At 46.5% G+C, this 18,621-nt stretch overlaps 2 protein-coding genes across 10 annotated transcripts in view; both read left to right on the top strand.

The window, feature by feature from the left end:
• The window catches only part of slc25a23a (solute carrier family 25 member 23a), an 18,598-nt gene extending 17,015 nt beyond the window's left edge, over positions 1-1,583 (top strand). For 2 of the 3 annotated variants that reach the window (XM_080850942.1, XM_080850944.1), the window contains exons 11-12: positions 190-216; positions 1,282-1,583. In XM_080850942.1, the coding sequence (XP_080707068.1) occupies positions 190-216 (27 nt within the window). In that variant the 3' untranslated portion in view covers positions 1,282-1,583. Of the gene's footprint in view, positions 1-189; positions 217-1,247 lie in introns of all 3 variants that reach the window. The other variant, XM_080850943.1, reaches the window with a different exon arrangement.
• An 839-nt stretch (positions 1,584-2,422) lies between these two features.
• Positions 2,423-17,404, top strand: khsrp (KH-type splicing regulatory protein). 7 transcript variants are annotated; one of them, XM_080834645.1, is made up of 18 exons: positions 2,423-2,564; positions 4,086-4,188; positions 4,390-4,473; positions 5,293-5,329; positions 5,586-5,650; positions 6,772-6,901; positions 7,732-7,770; positions 8,959-9,169; positions 9,748-9,846; positions 10,152-10,268; positions 11,038-11,140; positions 11,495-11,616; positions 12,721-13,050; positions 13,803-13,912; positions 14,278-14,366; positions 14,748-14,963; positions 15,273-15,457; positions 15,725-17,404. In XM_080834645.1, the coding sequence occupies exons 1-18, from the start codon at positions 2,460-2,462 to the stop codon at positions 15,731-15,733; spliced, it is 2,154 nt and encodes a 717-aa protein (XP_080690771.1). In that variant the 5' UTR covers positions 2,423-2,459; the 3' UTR covers positions 15,734-17,404. The 7 variants fall into 7 exon arrangements, with proteins under 7 accessions (XP_080690771.1, XP_080690769.1, XP_080690768.1 ...); XM_080834643.1 differs by having other exon boundaries at positions 4,086-4,242; positions 14,748-14,951; XM_080834642.1 differs by having other exon boundaries at positions 4,086-4,242.
• The last annotated feature ends 1,217 nt before the right edge of the window (positions 17,405-18,621 follow it).

Genomic DNA, 18,621 nt, shown 5'->3' with positions numbered 1-18,621 from the left:
TGTTAGCCCAAAATGCAATATAAGGGTGCTAGATGTACGTCCAACAAACCTGCCATATGGATCGTCCACAAATGTGTTGTTACTCTCTGCTATAGTCTCTGAATCACCGGCAAAACACAGACAATCTTCGTATGTTTGTTTTTTCATTTCTTTATTAATTTATTTGTTTTTTGTTTTATGGTCAACAGGGGGCTGATATTCAAAATCACTGAATAGGTAAAGAGGAAATGTGTGTTTAACTCCGTGTGCGTTTATATATGTGTGTGTGTGAGTGTGAGAGAGTGTGTGTGTGTGTGCATGCATGTGTGTGTGTGTGTGTGTATCTGTGTGTGTGTGTGTCACATTAGAAGCCTCATTTTGACAGTAACTTAATGCATATGACTTGTGTATTGGGATGAGATGTGGCGTGTGTGTGTTGGGCATGTCGCTGAGATTACTGATGTTCGAGGTTTGTGAAAAGGTGTGTGAAAAGACGCAACAGCATGCCAGAATCTTGCATTTACATATTTATAAACAACAACAGAGTGCAGGTCTAGGAACAGACCCTCTATACTATCTAAGTGTAGACAATCGTACTACTGGAACCAGACAAACTCAGCAAAGACACTGGTCCCAGATCAGTACATGCAACCGAATCACCATGGAAACAGAACACAAACTCAGCACAGATACTGGTCCCAGATCAGTACATGCAACCGAATCACCATGGAAACAGAACACAAACTCAGCACAGATACTGGTCCAAGATCAGAATATGTAATATAATCGCCAGGGGTACATAACACAGCAGTGCACAGCCAGACTCCCTGTGTTGTGTGGATACTGTGTGTGCGTGTATGTATGTGCATTGCAAGTGTGCGTGCATATGTTTGTGTGCGAGCGTATGTTTGTGCATTTGAGCGTGTGTGTGTGTGTGTGTGTGTGTGCGTGCGTGCGTGCGTGTATGCGTGCGAATTTGTGTGCGAGTGTGTGCGTTTGTATGTGCATTTGAGCGTGCGTGCGTGTGTGTGTGTGTGTGTGTGTGTGTGTGTGCGTGCTTGGGCAGCTTGAAGACGGTTATAGATTTCACTCCAAGATGCTCTGGGTGTCTGCATGACGTGTGTGACGTACATGAGGCTTCTCATGGTGTGTAGACTGACACCTCCAACTGGCCCGGCCTGAGTCTGTGCTGCTGCAGCCTAACTATGGTAACTAATCTGACTCATGTTGGCATGGAAGACAGAGCCTAAATGGTGTTGTGTCCAAAGGGATTCACTCTGGATTCTGGACTCTGGATTCTAGATTCTGGATTCTGGATTCTAGATTCTATACTCTGGATTCTGGACTTGGAGGAAGGGAATGCTGCATATGGAGGCCATGGAGGAGGAGACCAAATGAATCTGTCAAACACACAAATACAAAGATGATCGTTTCCATTCAATGCATTGTTGCTGTATAATTTATATTTGTTTGGACAAATAATGCTCAATTACAGTATTTTTTTGGACATGATGTTGCTTAATTCTGTTGTTGTACGCCATGATATCACCTGATCTTACTTGATACAAAATATATGGTTTTGGAGGATTGATTATATTGATGAATTTAGACTTTGTGTTTTGACTCTTTTGAAGTAGACTACACTGTATGCGTTGTGCACGAATGCATGCTTAATGATATGCAGAGAATACGTATGTAACATTATTTTGGAGACATAAAATAAAAAATAACATCAATTCTGTGATCTTTGAGAGCCAACGAAGTCCACATAATGGCGGGAAAATAGTGTTGTTCCTAACTTTGGCCGTATGGGGGAGGCAGTTGAAGATGTAATGTATTTAAGTCCTCTGTCTTTACCTAAAATGGCTAAACTATCACGGGTTCCACTACTACTCGTGACAACACATGTTATTTGACACGAGATTAAAATGTTCACTATGTGAACTCAAGTAACTTTAGGGGGGAAATTCAGGGAAATCGAACAAGCTTCTCCTGCAAGGTTAGTTCGCAGGTCACTGTCAGACGAGTTTACTGTTCCCGTAGAGATTCTTACTGGACGAAACACACGTCGATCAAAATAGCCAGCCGATGGCCTTGGTGAATTTGTAAAGCATTCAAGATCTGATTGGCATTTTAAGCAGCGCCAACAAACGAACAATGCTGTTGGTTGAATTACCCATGAAAATACCGCCTCTCGCACAGCCATTGGTTAATCTAATCACCTTGTCTGTAACAAATCACATTCAGTTGATTGGCGCAGCTGTGCATTCTTGAGCTGTCTGATTGGTTGCTTCAACAAATTGGAACGAGGTAAACTCCTGTTGGCCCTGTGTTATAATACAACCCGCCTATCCGCCGCTGTCGTAATTTCCTCTTATCTCCCCCGCAAACCTCTGCTCGTCTTCCCGCTTCTGCGCACCTCGACCCGGCCTAAGCCTCCTGTTTTACCCCTACACGATTAGCCCCCCGAATACCACAGCATGTCGGAGTACAACGCGGTGCCGCAACCGGGTGCCGGTGCAGCCCTAGGAGCGGGTGGACTCAAGAAAGATGCCTTTGCGGACGCGGTTCAGCGAGCCCGGCAGGTATGGAAAGTCCCGCGGTGGAAAGCACCAGGTTTTGATTGAGCTCGTGTGAATGGACCCTTGTTGGCTAACCGACGAGGTCGTATGTTAGCTTGAATCAATGGGACCGGCACAGTGTTGGTCGGTTCCGATCTACTGAGTTTGTTGTAAAATCATGAACTAGAGGGTGAATTGTAGCTGTTTCCTCTATGCATTCCATTCGGACCGACTGAAGGTTATTTTGGCCATGCAACGTCATATGCGTGATAAAACCATTAGCTTGCAGCTGTTTCTGCAAGCATTGTTCCGGCTAGCCGCGCGGTATAGCTAGCTACGAGCTACCTCGTCTGCTAAGCGGCGAGCTAATATGCGTGGCCATGCCATATGTATTTAGCACCTTCGGGAGCACGGGGCAAAAATACCTAACTCCGCATGTCCTGATGTAAGCACCTTGTGTAGCATTTTAGGTTATATTTGACATGCGTTTCAACCCAGCAATCTAGACGCTTTGACTGCAGTCCGTCCCAAAGTCCGTGGCCTAGTTTGGGCTCCATGATGTGTTGCTAACTAGCTTTGTGGCTAATCTTAACGCATGGCTAACGGTAACGTTTCTTTTGAGTAACCCAGGGTCCGCTAAGTAAACTAGATAGGATTTGTTTTGGCTTTTTACTACCAACACCTGAAGTAGTTAATGCTGTTGAACGTGTTCAAGCGAATGGATAATCTAATCAAGGAAGCCATGATTTGTTACCTTAGCAGCTATGTTAGCCAAACAAGCACATTCGGTGGTCGTACTGTTATGGCAAGTTAAGTTTGCCTTATAGACGGGTGTTATTTAGATGGCTGGATATAATCTTCAATATTAGTATTAACACATCATACTATCATATATGTAATTTAAATTAAAATCTTTGGATTTTAAAACACCGGGGCATGTATTGTAACTCCATGATCAGGGTCATTGGGTCAGTTTCTTCATCTTTGCGACCGGTGTTGTTGTGGCGGCGAACGATCTCGTTTCAGTTTCTCAAGTGTGGCCGCTGCTAGCTTGCAGGGTAAAACGGCTGTTAAGTCCTCCTCGCAATGCTCGTCACGAAGTTCAGTCTCGTGCAACGCTCATCGACCTGAAATCAAAGCTCTTTTTCTCGCTAACCCGGCTTGTAGGGGCTCCGGATCAGACATAATAGGCTATGGAGTGCAGCCTGACCCTAGCGCGTAAAAGTTTTCCTGCTGGCTTTGACAGATTAAGTCAATGATGGTCATGAGCCACATAATTGTAATTGAGTATTTTAATAATAACAATAATCACTATTTTGTATTATTTTAATAATAATTGAAATGGTCTCAAGGCGCTTTAGAGTCCAAAGCCTGAACCGGAGCCAACCCCCCCTCTCCCGCCTCCGTTTTGTGTGTTTGTGTGTGTGTGTGTGTGTGTGTGTGTGTGTGTGTGTGTTGAGCATTTGAGGGTATTAAGCTGTTTGAAGGGTGGGGGCTGTCTGGGTAAATGAGGAGTTCATGGAACACTTTGCTCTTTCTCTCCAGATTGCAGCCAAGATTGGTGGAGATGCCGGCCCCCCGATGAATAACAATGGAGGAGGCGAGAGCTACCCGTTTGCTGCGCAGAAGCGCTCTCTGGAAGACGCAGGTACAGATAGTGACGGGGCTGATCACTTCTACCAACACTCGCACTTATCAACAGGCAAGGTCATATGTGGTGTGCGCTCGCGCGCACACACACACACCCGCATGCCGGCAGACTGAGAATCACGCACTTACACTAACTTGAAAGCTATCACACACTGATACAAATAATAACAGTTTAGTGTTCCGTGTTCACCTCCCCCAGATCAGCCAGAGAGTAAGAAGATGGCCACCCAGAGCCAGAGCGACAGAGATGCTAGTGCCCTCTGCGAGTGGGCCTCACAAGCACGTATGGACACACTCTTCTACTTACACACGCACTCTCATTTACACACACACACACACACACACACACACTCTTCTTCTTACACACGCACTTACACGCATTTACATACATACACACACACTCTTCTACTTACACACTAACTTACACGCATTTACATACACACACAAAAACACACACACACACACTCCTACTTGCGCACGCTTACACACATGTACTTACACACACACGCACGCTCTTACGCACGCACGCACTTACACACACACACACACACACACACACATGCATGCTTATACACACATTCACTTACACACACGCACTTACACACATACACACTTACACGCACACGCTCTTACACACACACGCTCTTATACACACACGCACTTACACACACACGCACACTTTCTGACACACACACACACACTCTTCTACTTGCGCACGCTTACACACATGTACTTACACACACACGCACGCTCTTACGCACGCACTTACACACACACACACACACACACACACACACATGCATGCTTATACACACATTCACTTACACACACGCACTTACATACACGCACACTTTCTCACACACACACACACACACACACACACACACACACATACACACACACTATCACTGCAATGCATGAAACGGATGTATAATCAATGGAATATACTGTCTTATATATACTATATATAAGAATATACTGTGATTTATTAAATTATCAATTCATATTAATGCCATCATAATAAATGGGATCTTTAAGTCTTGACCCGTACACAGTGTGTTACTGACCTCTCTCTCAACCCTCCCCCCTCCTCCCACCGCAGCCATCAGTGCACAGTTGGCAGCCCTGTCCCAGCAGAGGTAAGTCACTCTCTCACACCCACACACACACACACACACACACACACACACACACACACACACACACACACACACACACACACACACACACACACACAGAGTTGCTCGCACCCTCCTGTGCACTGTCTGGTGTCAGTCAGACAAGGACTGTTTGTGTGTGGACAGGCTTACAAGGATATGACTAATACTCTTCTCTCTTTCTTTCTGTTCGTCTTGTTCATTCTTTCTACCATGCCCTGCCAATCTGTGTCTCCAGCAACGTTTCTCGACCCTCACAAGTATCAGAGGACTACAAAGTGCCTGACGGAATGGTTGGACTGAGTAAGTACACACGCCACACTCCAACGTGGACACGGACCAAATTAACGAAGGGTCGCCCCTCCCCTCTTAGACATGTCTTGGCTAATCGCATGATCAGGTCACTAAATTAGAGGTAAATTATGCTGGAGGTGTTTAAATGTCTTATGATTCAGGGATCATTAAGTTAAGACTTCCACATTGAGTGTCCTATGATTCAGTGATCATTAAGTTTAGCGACCACATTGAGTGTCCTATGATTCAGTGATCATGAAGTTAAGACGTCCACATTGAATGTCCTATGATTCAGTGATCAAGAAGTTTAGACGTCCACATTGAGTGTCCTATGATTCAGTGATCATGAAGTTTAGCGACCACATTGAGTGTCCTATGATTCAGTGATCATGAAGTTTAGCGACCACATTGAGTGTCCTATGATTCAGTGATCATGAAGAAGTTAATGTCCACAGGGGCTTGTTTAACCAGTGTCTGAGGCAGTTTTCCAGGCAAGTGGGCAAACTGGGCACATTGCATTGCCACTCGAGTCTGCTCAATTGGAGATGGAAGAAGATTGTTGCCACCGATTCAGAATATTTACAGACAATATTTAACTATATCTACTCTAAGAGTTAAGTGACATTTTGACCCCGTTTTGGACGTGTTGCAAACGTCTCAACAGAAGTCTAGGCTTTAAACTGTACTGGCGTAGTGAGTAGAGAGAGAGAGGTCGTCAGGTCAGCTACAGGTCCGGTCGTAAGGTCGGCTACAGGTCAGACTCAGCCAATAGAATGATGAACCTGCAGCAGGTGATCTTATTTCATTGGTTAACCAATCGTGACATCTAGATCACTTAACCGCTGAGGGGTCACTTGCCAAGTAAGTCAGCAAAACGGGTTGGGGTCATTGCTTGTGAGATGCGATAATCATTGCTGTTTGGCTGTGCCTGGACAAGCTGTGTTTAGCCTGCATATTTCTGGTCACTTTATTAGCCTTCAACACCCTTTGTGAATTTGGCCCAAGTGTTCTCTCACTCACTCACACACACACACACACTCCTTCGCTTGGGACTCTTGTTAGCTTTTGAATTCACAATTGAGCCAGATGTTGTGTTCTGATTGGCCGTGTGCTTTGCTGTTGCTGTACAGTCATTGGTCGAGGAGGAGAACAGATCAATAAGATCCAGCAGGATTCCGGCTGCAAGGTTCAGATCGCCCCAGACAGCGGAGGTCTCCCCGACCGCTGCGTCTCCATCACTGGATCTCCTGAGTGTATTCTGTAAGTCTGACACACACACACACACACACACACACACACTCTCATTCATTCATTCATTCAAACACACATGCGCACACTTTCTACACTCACATCCAGTGAGCGAGTTGCTGACACGCGCACACACACACGCACGCAGTACGCACGCAGTACACACACAGTAAGTATGCTGTGCACATCCAGTCCTACGAACCGCGAGTTGCGGACACACGCACACAGTACTCGACGCACGCACGCACGCACGCACGCACGCACGCACGCACGCACGCACACACACACACACACACACACAGTAAGTATGTGCACACACTCAGTAAGTACACACACACAAACTCTCAGTCAGCAGTATGCGCATACAAACAGTATGCACGCACACACAGTAAGTGCACTCACACCGACACACAAAGTACGCACACACAGAACGGGCACACGCGCCCAGTCTCCTGACTTGTGTGTTTCTTGTTGTTTGGAAATGACAGGATGCACAAATGAGCTGCAGAGTTAGGTGCCGTGTGTGTCTGAGGCCAAGCCGTCTAGCCAGAGTGTGTGTGGTGCCTTGTGAGTCTGAGACCTACACGTCTAGCCAGTGTGTGTGTGCTCCCATGTAGACACACATACACAGGACGCGAACAAACACACAAAATGAGATGCAGAGTTAGGTGCTGTGAGAGTCTGAGGCCTACACAGTAAGTACACACATGCACGCACAAAATTAGCTGCAGTTGGGTGCCGTGTGAGTCTGAAACCGACCCCGTCTAGCCACAGTGTGTGTGTGTGGTCCCATGTAGCATTTTAATTTTGCTCTTTTGTTTCCTTCTGGTTCACACCTCAAGTATGCCCAGGCCTCCCATGGTCGTGGAGAACATGGAAAAGTTAGTGCACTTTCCCATCTTAGCTCCCAAGGCCTGGATATATGACATGGATGATTGGCAGGTGTAGTTTCCAAAGAATTAAGAAAAATGATTGGTGCAAAATGTTCTTTGACCAGCGATGAGCCATTTAGATCAGCGGTTCCCAAACTCAAGAATGCCGCTGCCCAATTTCAAATCTGAAAAACCAAACCTTAAATCACAACTCTGATCAACACATAATCTAGGGATGATTAAATTACCTTAATAATTTAACCAATTTAAAAATGTATGCTTTATGTACCATTTTCTCCGGAGCTCACATATATGAACTTGAGGGCGCCCCATTTGACATTGTTTTGTTTGGCAACGCCTTTTGTTGAATAAGGACAGTCAAACAAGAGCAGCCGTTTCGAGCGAAAGCTTTATTGTTTTTATTATTTCGGTTTGTTAATCTTGTTTGTGCTTAATCAATTAATGTTTCACATAACTCATTTGCCGATAGAATTGTTCAAAAAATACTTAAACTGAGAAAAAGACGTGCGTTTTGTATCTAGGGATTGTCTTCTGGTCCCACACTTGTAAATCCCAGCGATAGGTACTCACTTGAGTACTTTCAATGAGTCCTTCTTTTTGTTTTCAGGGATTCATTTTCTGATGACTTGCTTGTTGAGGTTGATTCTCCAGCTTTTGCCACCTAAGGCCACCAAACACTCCATTTGATGTTTTTCCACACCAATGGTGGTAGCCTATTCTGTCAACTAAGATTTCCCGCAAATGACGAGATACAAGACGAGTCATGGATCAAAAATAGGTCCGATAAATAAATGAAGAATAGCATGTAATTTAAGTCATAAATATTTAATAGTAATTTCAAAATTGAAAATTAAAAAAGTTTATTTATTGTAAGTGACCTTTCGCGGCCCACCTGCAGTACCTTCACGAAGCACACTTTGGGAATCGCTGCTTAAGATAATGTAGTTTTAGTGTCTTATGTGAGACGTGTGTGTGTGTGTGTGTGTGTGTGTGGGGTTGTCATGACATAAGGCAGTGATTCTAAAGTACATGCAGTCATGATTGACCCTTGACGCTGGGTGTGGGAACCCTATTTGCAAACGTTGCTCTCTTATCCAGGTGTGACCTTTTGACCCTTCTGATTCTATACGTATGTCTCTCTTCCTCTTGTTGCCCCTCCTCCGTGTCTGTGTGCAGGAAAGCTAAGATGCTATTGGACGAGATCGTGTCTCGGGGCCGCGGCACCCCGCCCTCTTCCTTCCATGAGAACGGAGGACAAGGAGGAGGACAGGGAGGAGGAGGTCAAGGTGGACCGGGAGGACAGGGTCACATGCAGGAGATGATCATCCCTGCGGGCAAAGCCGGCCTCATCATCGGCAAGGGAGGAGAGACCATCAAACAACTGCAGGTGTGTGTGTTTGTGTGCGTGCATGTGTGTGTGTGTGTGGATATGGATATGTCTTCTGGCAAAGTTGTCCTCAACATTGGCAAGGGAGGAGAAACCATCAAACAGCTACAGGTGTGTGTGTGGATATGTCTTCTGGCAAAGCTGTCCAACATTGGCAAGGGAGGCCATCAAAACAGCTGCGTGCGTGTGTGTGTGTGTGTGTGTGTGTGTGTCCTGGCAAAGCTGTCCTCAACATTGGCAAGGGAGGCCATCAAAACAGCTGCAGTGCATGTGTGGGAGTGACTGTCAAACAGCTGGTCTGTGTGTGGACTCGCACACTTTAAAGCATGCTGTGTGTGACCATCAAACAGCAGCAAGTGTGTGTGAAAGGACTCGCACACTTTCTATCTGAGGTATCCCTCGTGTTTGTGTGAGAGGACTTGCACACTCTATCTGACGTGTGTGTGTGTGTGTGTGTGTGAGAGAGAAAGGACTTGCACACTCTCTATCTGACGTGTCCCTCGTGTGTGTGTATGTGTGTGAGAGGACTCGCACACTCTGTATCTGACATGTTCCCCTCGATGTGTGTGTGTTGTCAGGAGCGTGCAGGTGTGAAGATGATCCTGATCCAAGACGCTTCTCAGGGGCCCAACATGGACAAGCCGCTGCGCATCATCGGCGACCCCTACAAAGTGCAGGTACCACAGCAGTTGCAGCCGATAAACTCCAGTCGTTTGTCCCCAAGTGGCTGTGTGGTTTTGATCTACCTTCAGTCATTGTGCTATTATTTTATAATTAGTCATTGTGCTATTATTTAATAATTAGCCATCTCCCCCCCTTCCAAGATGATGAGATGATATTTGTTCAGGGGTTTGGGCTCTGTAAAGCGCCTAGAGACAGTTGTATTATTATGGCGCTATATAAATCAAATGGAATTGAATTGGTCAAGTCAGTGTGTGTATGTGCGCGCTAAATCCGTTTCCCTAACCCTCCCCCCGTGCAGCAAGCTCGTGAGATGGTGCAGGAGATCCTGAGGGAGAGGGATCACCCCGGCTTTGAGAACCGCGGCGAGTTCGGCGGTGGCGGCGGCGGTGGCTCTCGTATGGGCGGGGGCGTGGAGGTAAGAACAGGACTCTCTGTCCCCTCATGTTAGACGCATCGCTGCTGTGCACGACTCGAGTCCTCTGCCTCTGGCCCCTGGAGTTAATACAGGACCAGTCTCTCTGTCCCCTCATGTTAGACGCATCGCTGCTGTGCACGACTCGAGTCCTCTGCCTCTGGCCCCTGGAGTTAATACAGGACCAGTCTCTCTGTCCCCTCATGTTAGACGCATCGCTGCTGTGCACGACTCGAGTCCTCTGCCACACAGTACCAGTCAAAAGTTTGACACCTTTAATTTTAACGAGGAATGTTTTCTTTACTTTTATTATTTTCTACATTGTAGATTAATACTGAAAACATTGAAAACAAGGGGTAATACAGTACCAGTCAAAAGTTTTGGACACACCTTTTAATTTACACACTTAATTTTTAAGTTTTTTCTTAATTTTAATTTACACACTTAATTTACACCTTTAATTTTAACGAGAAATGTTTTCTTTACTTTTATTATTTTCTACATTGTAGATTAATACTGAAAACATTTAAACTACGAAAGAACACATATGGAATGATGTTCTAAAACAGTGTGATCTACCATGTAGAAAATAATAAAAGTAAAGAAAAAACTGTGTGTCCAAACTTTTGACTGGTACTGTGCGTTACCTCCCTGGGAAAATCTTTCTTCTGTGTGTGTGTGTGTGTGTGTGTGTCGGAAGTTAATACTGCTGTAAGAAAATGTGGCCGTCTGCAAGGGGAAGTTGACTGTGTGCTTTGATGTGATTGGACAGATTCCAGTTCCACGCCACTCTGTGGGAGTTGTGATTGGCCGAAGCGGTGAAATGATCAAGAAGATCCAGAATGACGCTGGGGTCAGGATCCAGTTTAAACCAGGTAAGACGACCGACCACAGGTGTCACATTGGCATAGTTTACTTCAGGGCACATTGACTAGTTTGTTGTTTTCATATAGGGTTAGTCGTTTTTTTTTTTTTAAATGTTTAGTTTTTATTAATATCTTTTTTTGAACTGGAGAGAAAAATAATGCAAGTTTGTTTTTCTCCATTCTTCTGTCTTTCCCTCTGCTTCTTTCTCTCCCCCCTCTTTCTTCTGTTCTGTCCCTCTTTCTCGCTCTCTCCCTCTCTCTCTCTCTCTCTCCTATTCTCTCTCTCTCCACCTCTCTTTCTTCTGCTCTCTCTCTTTCTCTCCCTCTCCCTCTCTGTTCTCTCCCACGATGTTCTCTCTCCAGACGATGGCAGTGGTCCTGATAAGATCGCCCACATCATGGGTCCCCCTGACCGCTGTGAGCACGCCGCCAGCATCATCACCGACCTGCTGAACAGCATCCGCGCCCGCGAGGAGGGAGGAGGGGTAAGGACCAGGGAGGGGGCGGGTTTAGAAATACTGTAATAATATAAAGAATTCAGTGTTAAAAAAGTAGATTTTTGTTAAGTCAGAACATAATGAACTAGCCTGACGATGTCATACTCATGATTCTAGTCAGAATATGAGTCTGATACCGGACCTTTGGGCTGTGATTATGGGGCGTGTTTCAACGAACCAGGAAAGAAAATGCCTATTCGCTGAATTGGATACCTAGAACCAATCAGAGCAACGTAGTAGCCTATTACCATCTGATAGATTAAACTTTTACCTGATCCCTAGGAAGGACGGCAAAAACATCTTTTCAATGACAAATGCCTTAATCGCGTTTCTCTGTTCCTCTTTCAAAATGAATGCGCTGTCAATGTCTGAGATATGCCTGCTCACGTTAATTAATTAGCATTAAGGCTACAAGCTACAGTTTATTTCGATGGGTTTTTTGTGTACACGTTAGCAATGCTATAACAATAATGGTCTAGAGAACTTTAGTTAAGACAAACAATACTCTGTAACAGTCGTGTTGCACATGCACAACTAACCGAGTCAATGTAGACATTAAAAAGTCGTGTAGATAGCTTAATTCACATAAAATATTCCCCACTAAGCACCCGAGACGCGCCCATCTTGGTCGGAGTTCGAATCTACCGGTTAATTCAACTCAAGCGTCGGTATCTGTCCATCAACGTATAAAGCCCGCCCTGCCAATTTGATTGGTCCGGTTTGATCCTACCGATGAAACTCTCTCCCAATTAACCCAGAGCCAGACCAAATCTCCCTGACAAAACATTTTGTGGTCGGGGTTTGGGCTGGTATCCAGGCTAATAATGAACCACTGTCTGACATAATTTTTTTTAAATGAATTTAATTACATTTAAGCGGCAATACAGAGTTCTGCGAGGAGGGGTAAAGGCCGAGGGGGGTTTAAGAAAACAGATTTTTGTGTGCAGTCAGAACAAAATTATCCACTGTCTGACATTACTGTTTTAATCGATTTTTTTTTAATTAATTGAATTACATTAAAATAAAAGTGTTATAGAGTATCATAAATCATGATCGTAATACTCAAGCTCTTTTTGGTTGTTTTTCAAACAGCCGGGAGACAGCAGGGGCTTTGACGGACCTCCTGGCCCTCCCGGCACCGGTATGCCCCCTGGTGGCGGCCGCGGGCGAGGACGCGGGCCCGGCGGCTGGGGAGGCCCCCCCGGCGGAGAGATGACCTTCTCCATCCCCGCCCACAAGTGCGGCCTGGTGATTGGCCGCGGCGGAGAGAACGTGAAGGCCATCAACCAGCAGACGGGCGCCTTCGTGGAGATCTCCCGCCAGCCGCCACCCAACGGAGACCCCAACTTCAAGCTGTTCGTCATCCGCGGGTCGCCACAGCAGATCGACCACGCCAAGCAGCTCATCGAGGATAAGATCGAGGTGAGTGGGAGAGACAAAATGAATGACCGAGTGAATGGGGAATGGACAGACAGACACAAACAGTAAATAAGGGATGGATGGATGGATGGAGGGAGGGAGAGACAAACAAACAGACAGTAAATAAGGGAGGGAGGGAGGGAGGGAGGGAGGGAGAGACAGACAAACGGACAGTAAATAAGGGATGGATGGATGGAGGGAGGGAGAGACAAACGGACAGTAAATAAGGGATGGATGGAGGGAGGGAGGGAGGGAGAGACAAACTGACAGTAAATAAGGGATGGATGGAGGGGAGAGACAAACGGACAGTAAATAAGGGATGGATGGAGGGAGGGAGGGAGGGAGAGACAAACTGACAGTAAATAAGGGATGGATGGAGGGAGGGAGAGACAAACGGACAGTAAATAAGGGATGGATGGGGGGAGGGAGAGACAAACGGACAGTAAATAAGGGATGGATGGAGGGAGGGAGAGTCAAACGGACAGTAAATAAGGGATGGATGGAGGGAGGGAGAGACAAACGGACAGTAAATAAGGGATGGAGGTACAGACAGAGTGAAGGGGGGTGGATGGGGAGGGAGACCCGGCCAAGCAGTTCATCTAGGTGAGGGGGGGAGGGAAAGAGGGATGGATGGAGTGAATGAGGGATGGAAAGATAGTTGGTGAACAGATGGAAAGATGTAGTAAGAGAGCTGTGAAGAATTCTGATGTGGTTCCTGGTGTCCTAATGTGATTTCATGGTTCTGTTCCTGACAGGGTCCTCTGTGTCCTGTCGGTCCTGGTCCTGGTGGTCCAGGCCCCGCTGGTCCAATGGGCCCCTACAACCCTAACCCATACCAGCCAGGCCCTCCAGGAGGACCCCCACAGTAAGTATACACACTCTCACACACACACACACACACACACACACACACACACGGGCGCTGTTTGAAGTGCTGGTTAACAACTGTTTAAAATAGATACATTTAAAGAAAAATGCATCAATGAATTGGTAAGGGGCCGTGTACCAGTTCCACTGGTCAATAACAAACTGTTATAGTGGACTGTTTGTGAGAATGTAGTGATGTGTGTGTGTGTGTGTGTGTGTGTGTGTGTTTGTGTGAAAATGACGTGACGTGTGTAAAAATGTAGTTGTGTGTGTGTGGTAATGTAGTTGTGTGTGTGTGTGTGTGGTAATGTAGTTGTGTGTGGTGAAATGAACAGAATAATTGAACCTTGTTCTTCTCTCCAGTGGAGGGCCTCCAGGTGGTCCCCAGTACGCCCCTCAAGGGTGGGGTAACCAATACCAGCCATGGCAGCCTCCCGCCCCTCATGATCCCAGTAAGTATACACACACACGTACACACAGGAAGTATACACACACACACACACACACACACACACACACACACACACACACACACACACACAGACAGACAGACAGACAGACAGAGGAAGTGTGTGAGCACACACACACACACAGTGGAAGTACACACAGTGGAAGAATATACACACACACAGAGGAATTACACACAAACACACACTTGACTTGTTTGTGTGCCAGCATTGGGATGAGCATGCACAGATTATATACCTAAAACATGTCGATCTACAATAACAAAATTGAACAGATACTGATTGACCTCAACAACCTTCACTCTGTCGTCATTTTTATCTTGTTCCCTTCGCTAACTTCTCTAACCCCCCCCCTCTCCCCCCTAGGCAAAGCAGCAGCTGACCACAGTGCAGCCTGGGCTGCCTACTACGCGCAGTACTACCAGCAGCCACAGGGGGGCGGCATGCCGGGTCAGAACCCGGGCGCCCCAGCCGCCGCCCCCGCCCCCACAGAGCAGAACCAGCAGGCCCAGGCGGCCGGTGGCCAGCCCGACTACACCAAGGCCTGGGAGGAGTACTACAAGAAGATGGGTACGGAACCGGGTGTGTTTGTGTGTCTGTGGGAGTGTCTGTCGAAGATGGTTAAAGGAAGCACTTACATACAGGATGTGTTTTGAATGGAAAAATAATCTCTCCTCCCTCCTCTCCTTCCCTTCTCCTCCTCTCTCTCCCTCTCCTCCTCCTTCTCCCTCCTCCTCTCTCTCCCTCCTTTTCTCCTCCCTCCTCCTTCTCACTCCTCCTCTCTCCCTCCTCGTGCTTCTCCTTCTTCCTCCTCCTCTCTCCTTCCCTTCTCCTTCCTCCTCCCTCCTCCTCCTCTCTCTCTCTTCCTCCTCCTCCTCCTCCCTCCTCCAGCTCAGGCAGGTACTCCGGTGGCTCCTGCAGCCCAGGCGGCACAGGCAGCAGCGGCCCCAGCAGCCACAGGAGCCGCGGGTCAGACTGACTACAGTGCCGCCTGGGCCGAGTACTACAGACAGCAGGCCGCCTACTACGGCCAGCCCGGCCAGAGCCAACCCGCCGCGCCACAACAAGGACAACAGGTACACACACACCCAAATACACACACACACACCCAAATACACACACACACACACACACACACACACACACCCAAATGCGCACACACACGCAGACACCACAACAGGTGTGTGTACACACACACACCCACTAAATACAGCCAGCAGACACCACAACAAGGACAACCGGTATACAGACAAACACACGCAAACATGACAAAGTGCACGCACACTTGACTCTCCAGTGTTCTGCTGCTCAGAGTGAATAAAGTGTTTCTCTCTCCTCTCCAGGCGCAGTGAGGCTGACCCTCAGTATCTGGATCCCCTCTTCGACCCCCCCCCCCTCAGTGATCGCCATCCCCCCCCCTCCCTCAAGTGATCCATCCTCTTCTCCACCCCCCTGCCCCACCCGGACCCTGCACTAGTCCCTACTCTCAGCCCAGAACCTGGAGCCAAGCAACATATTTTTCTCTCTCTCTCTCTCTTGTGTTGTGTTTTTAGTTTAACTTCTCTGATGTCCGAGGGAAAGAAAACTCCTCACATTGTTGTTTTTGCCTTTTTTTTAATTTGTATTAACAAACCCCTCTTCACTCTTATCCCACCCATCAGTAATGTGAGAACTGTAAAAAGACAGCGAAATCTTTTTTTTTTTTCTTAAAACGCTTCTTTCTCTGGGGGAGGGGAGGGGTGGGGGGGTTGAGTCCTTGATCAAAAAAAAAATCGTTGGAATCACTTCAAAAAGGGAACTGTCTGGAAATGATAAAAAAAAAAATTATAAAAAAAAATCTGCATTGCCGGTTAACGGCTCTCCCAGTCCCATTCTAGAACGTTCTGGAATCCTCTTCAGCCGTAACCATCCTATGCTAGAGCTGTTCTGGAAATTCTGCATCACTGGCTTACTCCGCCCCCTCAGTAACTGAACTCCAAGAACTTCCTGGAAATCAACCAATCCTCCTCCTCCTTGCTGTTGTAATTATAACTGTTCCCTGCTCTCCTTTGGACTGCTGTTAAATCTCCATCTTCATGTTTTAATTAACAACCTTTAACGACCTGGTTAGGACACACCCACATTCTGATTCTGCTACTGCATAGATCAAATTCTACTCCTTTGTACAAAATGTTTCTTCTTTTTTGTTTCTTTCGTTTTCTTATGCTTTTTAGTGGTTTTTATTTTTGTTTTTAAAAGAAATGAAATCTCTAGTTTTGAGTTGGAACATTCCTAGTGTTGAAGTACTTCTTATTGTCCCGGTTATGTTTTCCTCCTCCGAGTAACTGTGTGTGTTTGTGTGTGTGTGTGTGTGTGTGTGGCTGAGAGCCAGTGGGGTTGGAAGGAAGTTGTGTACACTGAATCGTGCGTGAACGGAGTGTGCGTTGATTTTTTTTAATTTAGTTTTTTGTCTTTTTTTTGTTTCCTAGCGAGTACATACTTAGTCTGAAACAGTGGTGTGCATGTGTTCGGGCACACACACCGTCGCGTGTAACTGACTGATTTGACACAGGTTGGTGTGTGTGGATGTACACATTGTTATATGACAAAACGGTAGTGTACGCTGTTAGTGTAAACTTTGTGTGTGTGTGTGTGTGTGTGTGTGTGTGTGTGGGTATGTATGTATGTATGTAATGTTGCATGCGAAAGAGCTCCTGTTTGTTAATGGGCTGTGTGCACATACTGTTGCATGCACAAGAGGTTCTGTAAGTTGATTGGATGTGGGTGTGTTTGTGTGTGTGTGTGTGTGTGTGTGTGTGTGTGTGTGTGTGTGTGTGTGTGTGATGGTACGTAAGAGAAGCCCATCTGTCCTGCAGTCTTGATTCCCTCCCTTCTACTCACAAGCGGACTTTGATCTTTCAGTTTTTTTTTTTTTTTTTTTTTGGTTAGTTTATATAATTTTTTTCCTCTTTCCTGTTGAGTTCCAAGAAGTCATGCTGTTATATAAATATATATATATATTGTACGCTTGGTTTTTTACTTTTTACTGCTTGTTTTTAAAAACTTCACAATAAAAGAAGATATACAGACTTCTCATCGGACAGATTTGTACATTGGGTCTGTGTGTTTTTTTTTTAAGATCTTCAAAAGGGGTGTCCTCTGTTTGAGTAGCAGAAAACCAAAATACATTACACCCCCCCCCCCCCCCCCCCCCCCCCCCCCCACACACCGGTCAATATGTCTGTGTGCGGTCCGTCTCCCAAAGGAGCTCCACCCAGTTAGTCAGGTGTTTCTCCTCTCTTCCCTTTCCTCACTCACCTCTCCTCACTCCACACTTGCATCAGGTGTTTCTTCTCTCGTCTCACTCTTCTTCTCACTCCATACCTGCATCAGGTGTTTCTTCTCTCCTCACTCTCTTCTTCTTCTCACTCCATACCTGCATCAGGTGTCTCTCACTCTCTTCCCTCTCCTCACTCTTCTTCTCACTCCACACTTGCATCAGGTGTTTCTTCTCTCGTCTCACTTCTTCTCACTCCATACCTGCATCAGGTGTCTCTCACTCTCTTCCCTCTCCTCACTCTTCTTCTCACTCCACACTTGCATCAGGTGTTTCTTCTCTCGTCTCACTTCTTCTCACTCCATACCTGCATCAGGTGTCTCTCACTCTCTTCCCTCTCCTCACTCTTCTTCTCACTCCACACTTGCATCAGGTGTTTCTTCTCTCCTCACTCTTCTTCTCACTCCATACCTGCATCAGGTGTCTCTCACTCTCTTCCCTCTCCTCACTCTTCTTCTCACTCCATACCTGCATCAGGTGTTTCTTCTCTCCTCGCTCTCTTCTCACTCTTCTTCTCACTCCATACCTGCATCAGGTGTTTAATCTCTTCTCACTCCATACCTGCATCAGGTGTCTCTCACTCTCTTCCCTCTCCTCACTTCTTCTCACTCCACACCTGCACAAGGTGTTTCTTCTCTCCTCACTCTCTTCTCACTCCATACCTCTCACTCCACACCTGTATAAGGTGTTTCTTTTCTCCTCGCTCTCTTCTTCTCACTCGTCTTTTCACTCCATACCTGCATCAGGTGTCTCTCACTCTCTTCCCTCTCCTCACTCTTCTTCTCACTCCACACTTGCATCAGGTGTTTCTTCTCTCCTCACTCTCTTCTTCTCACTCCATACCTGCATCAGGTGTTTCTCCTCTCTTCCCTCTCCTCTGCTGCCATCCCCCAAACGCTCCCTCACTCTCCCTCTTCCTCACTT

The sequence above is a fragment of the Sprattus sprattus genome (assembly GCF_963457725.1).
Source record: "Sprattus sprattus genome assembly, chromosome: 1".
Taxonomy (NCBI): domain Eukaryota; kingdom Metazoa; phylum Chordata; class Actinopteri; order Clupeiformes; family Clupeidae; genus Sprattus; species Sprattus sprattus.
The sequence above is the reverse complement of the archived record's forward strand: the minus strand, read 5'-3'. Positions and strand labels throughout refer to the sequence as shown.

What these genes read in the sequence shown, in the direction of transcription:
- khsrp (XM_080834642.1), top strand. Translation starts at nt 2,460, where the DNA reads ATGTCGGAGTACAACGCGGTGCCGCAACCGGGTGCCGGTGCAGCCCTA. An exon ending in GCAGCCCTGTCCCAGCAGAG is followed by an intron (nt 5,330 to 5,585) that starts GTAAGTCACTCT and finishes CTGTGTCTCCAG; the next exon opens with CAACGTTTCTCGACCCTCAC. An exon ending in TGACGGAATGGTTGGACTGA is followed by an intron (nt 5,651 to 6,771) that starts GTAAGTACACAC and finishes GTTGCTGTACAG; the next exon opens with TCATTGGTCGAGGAGGAGAA.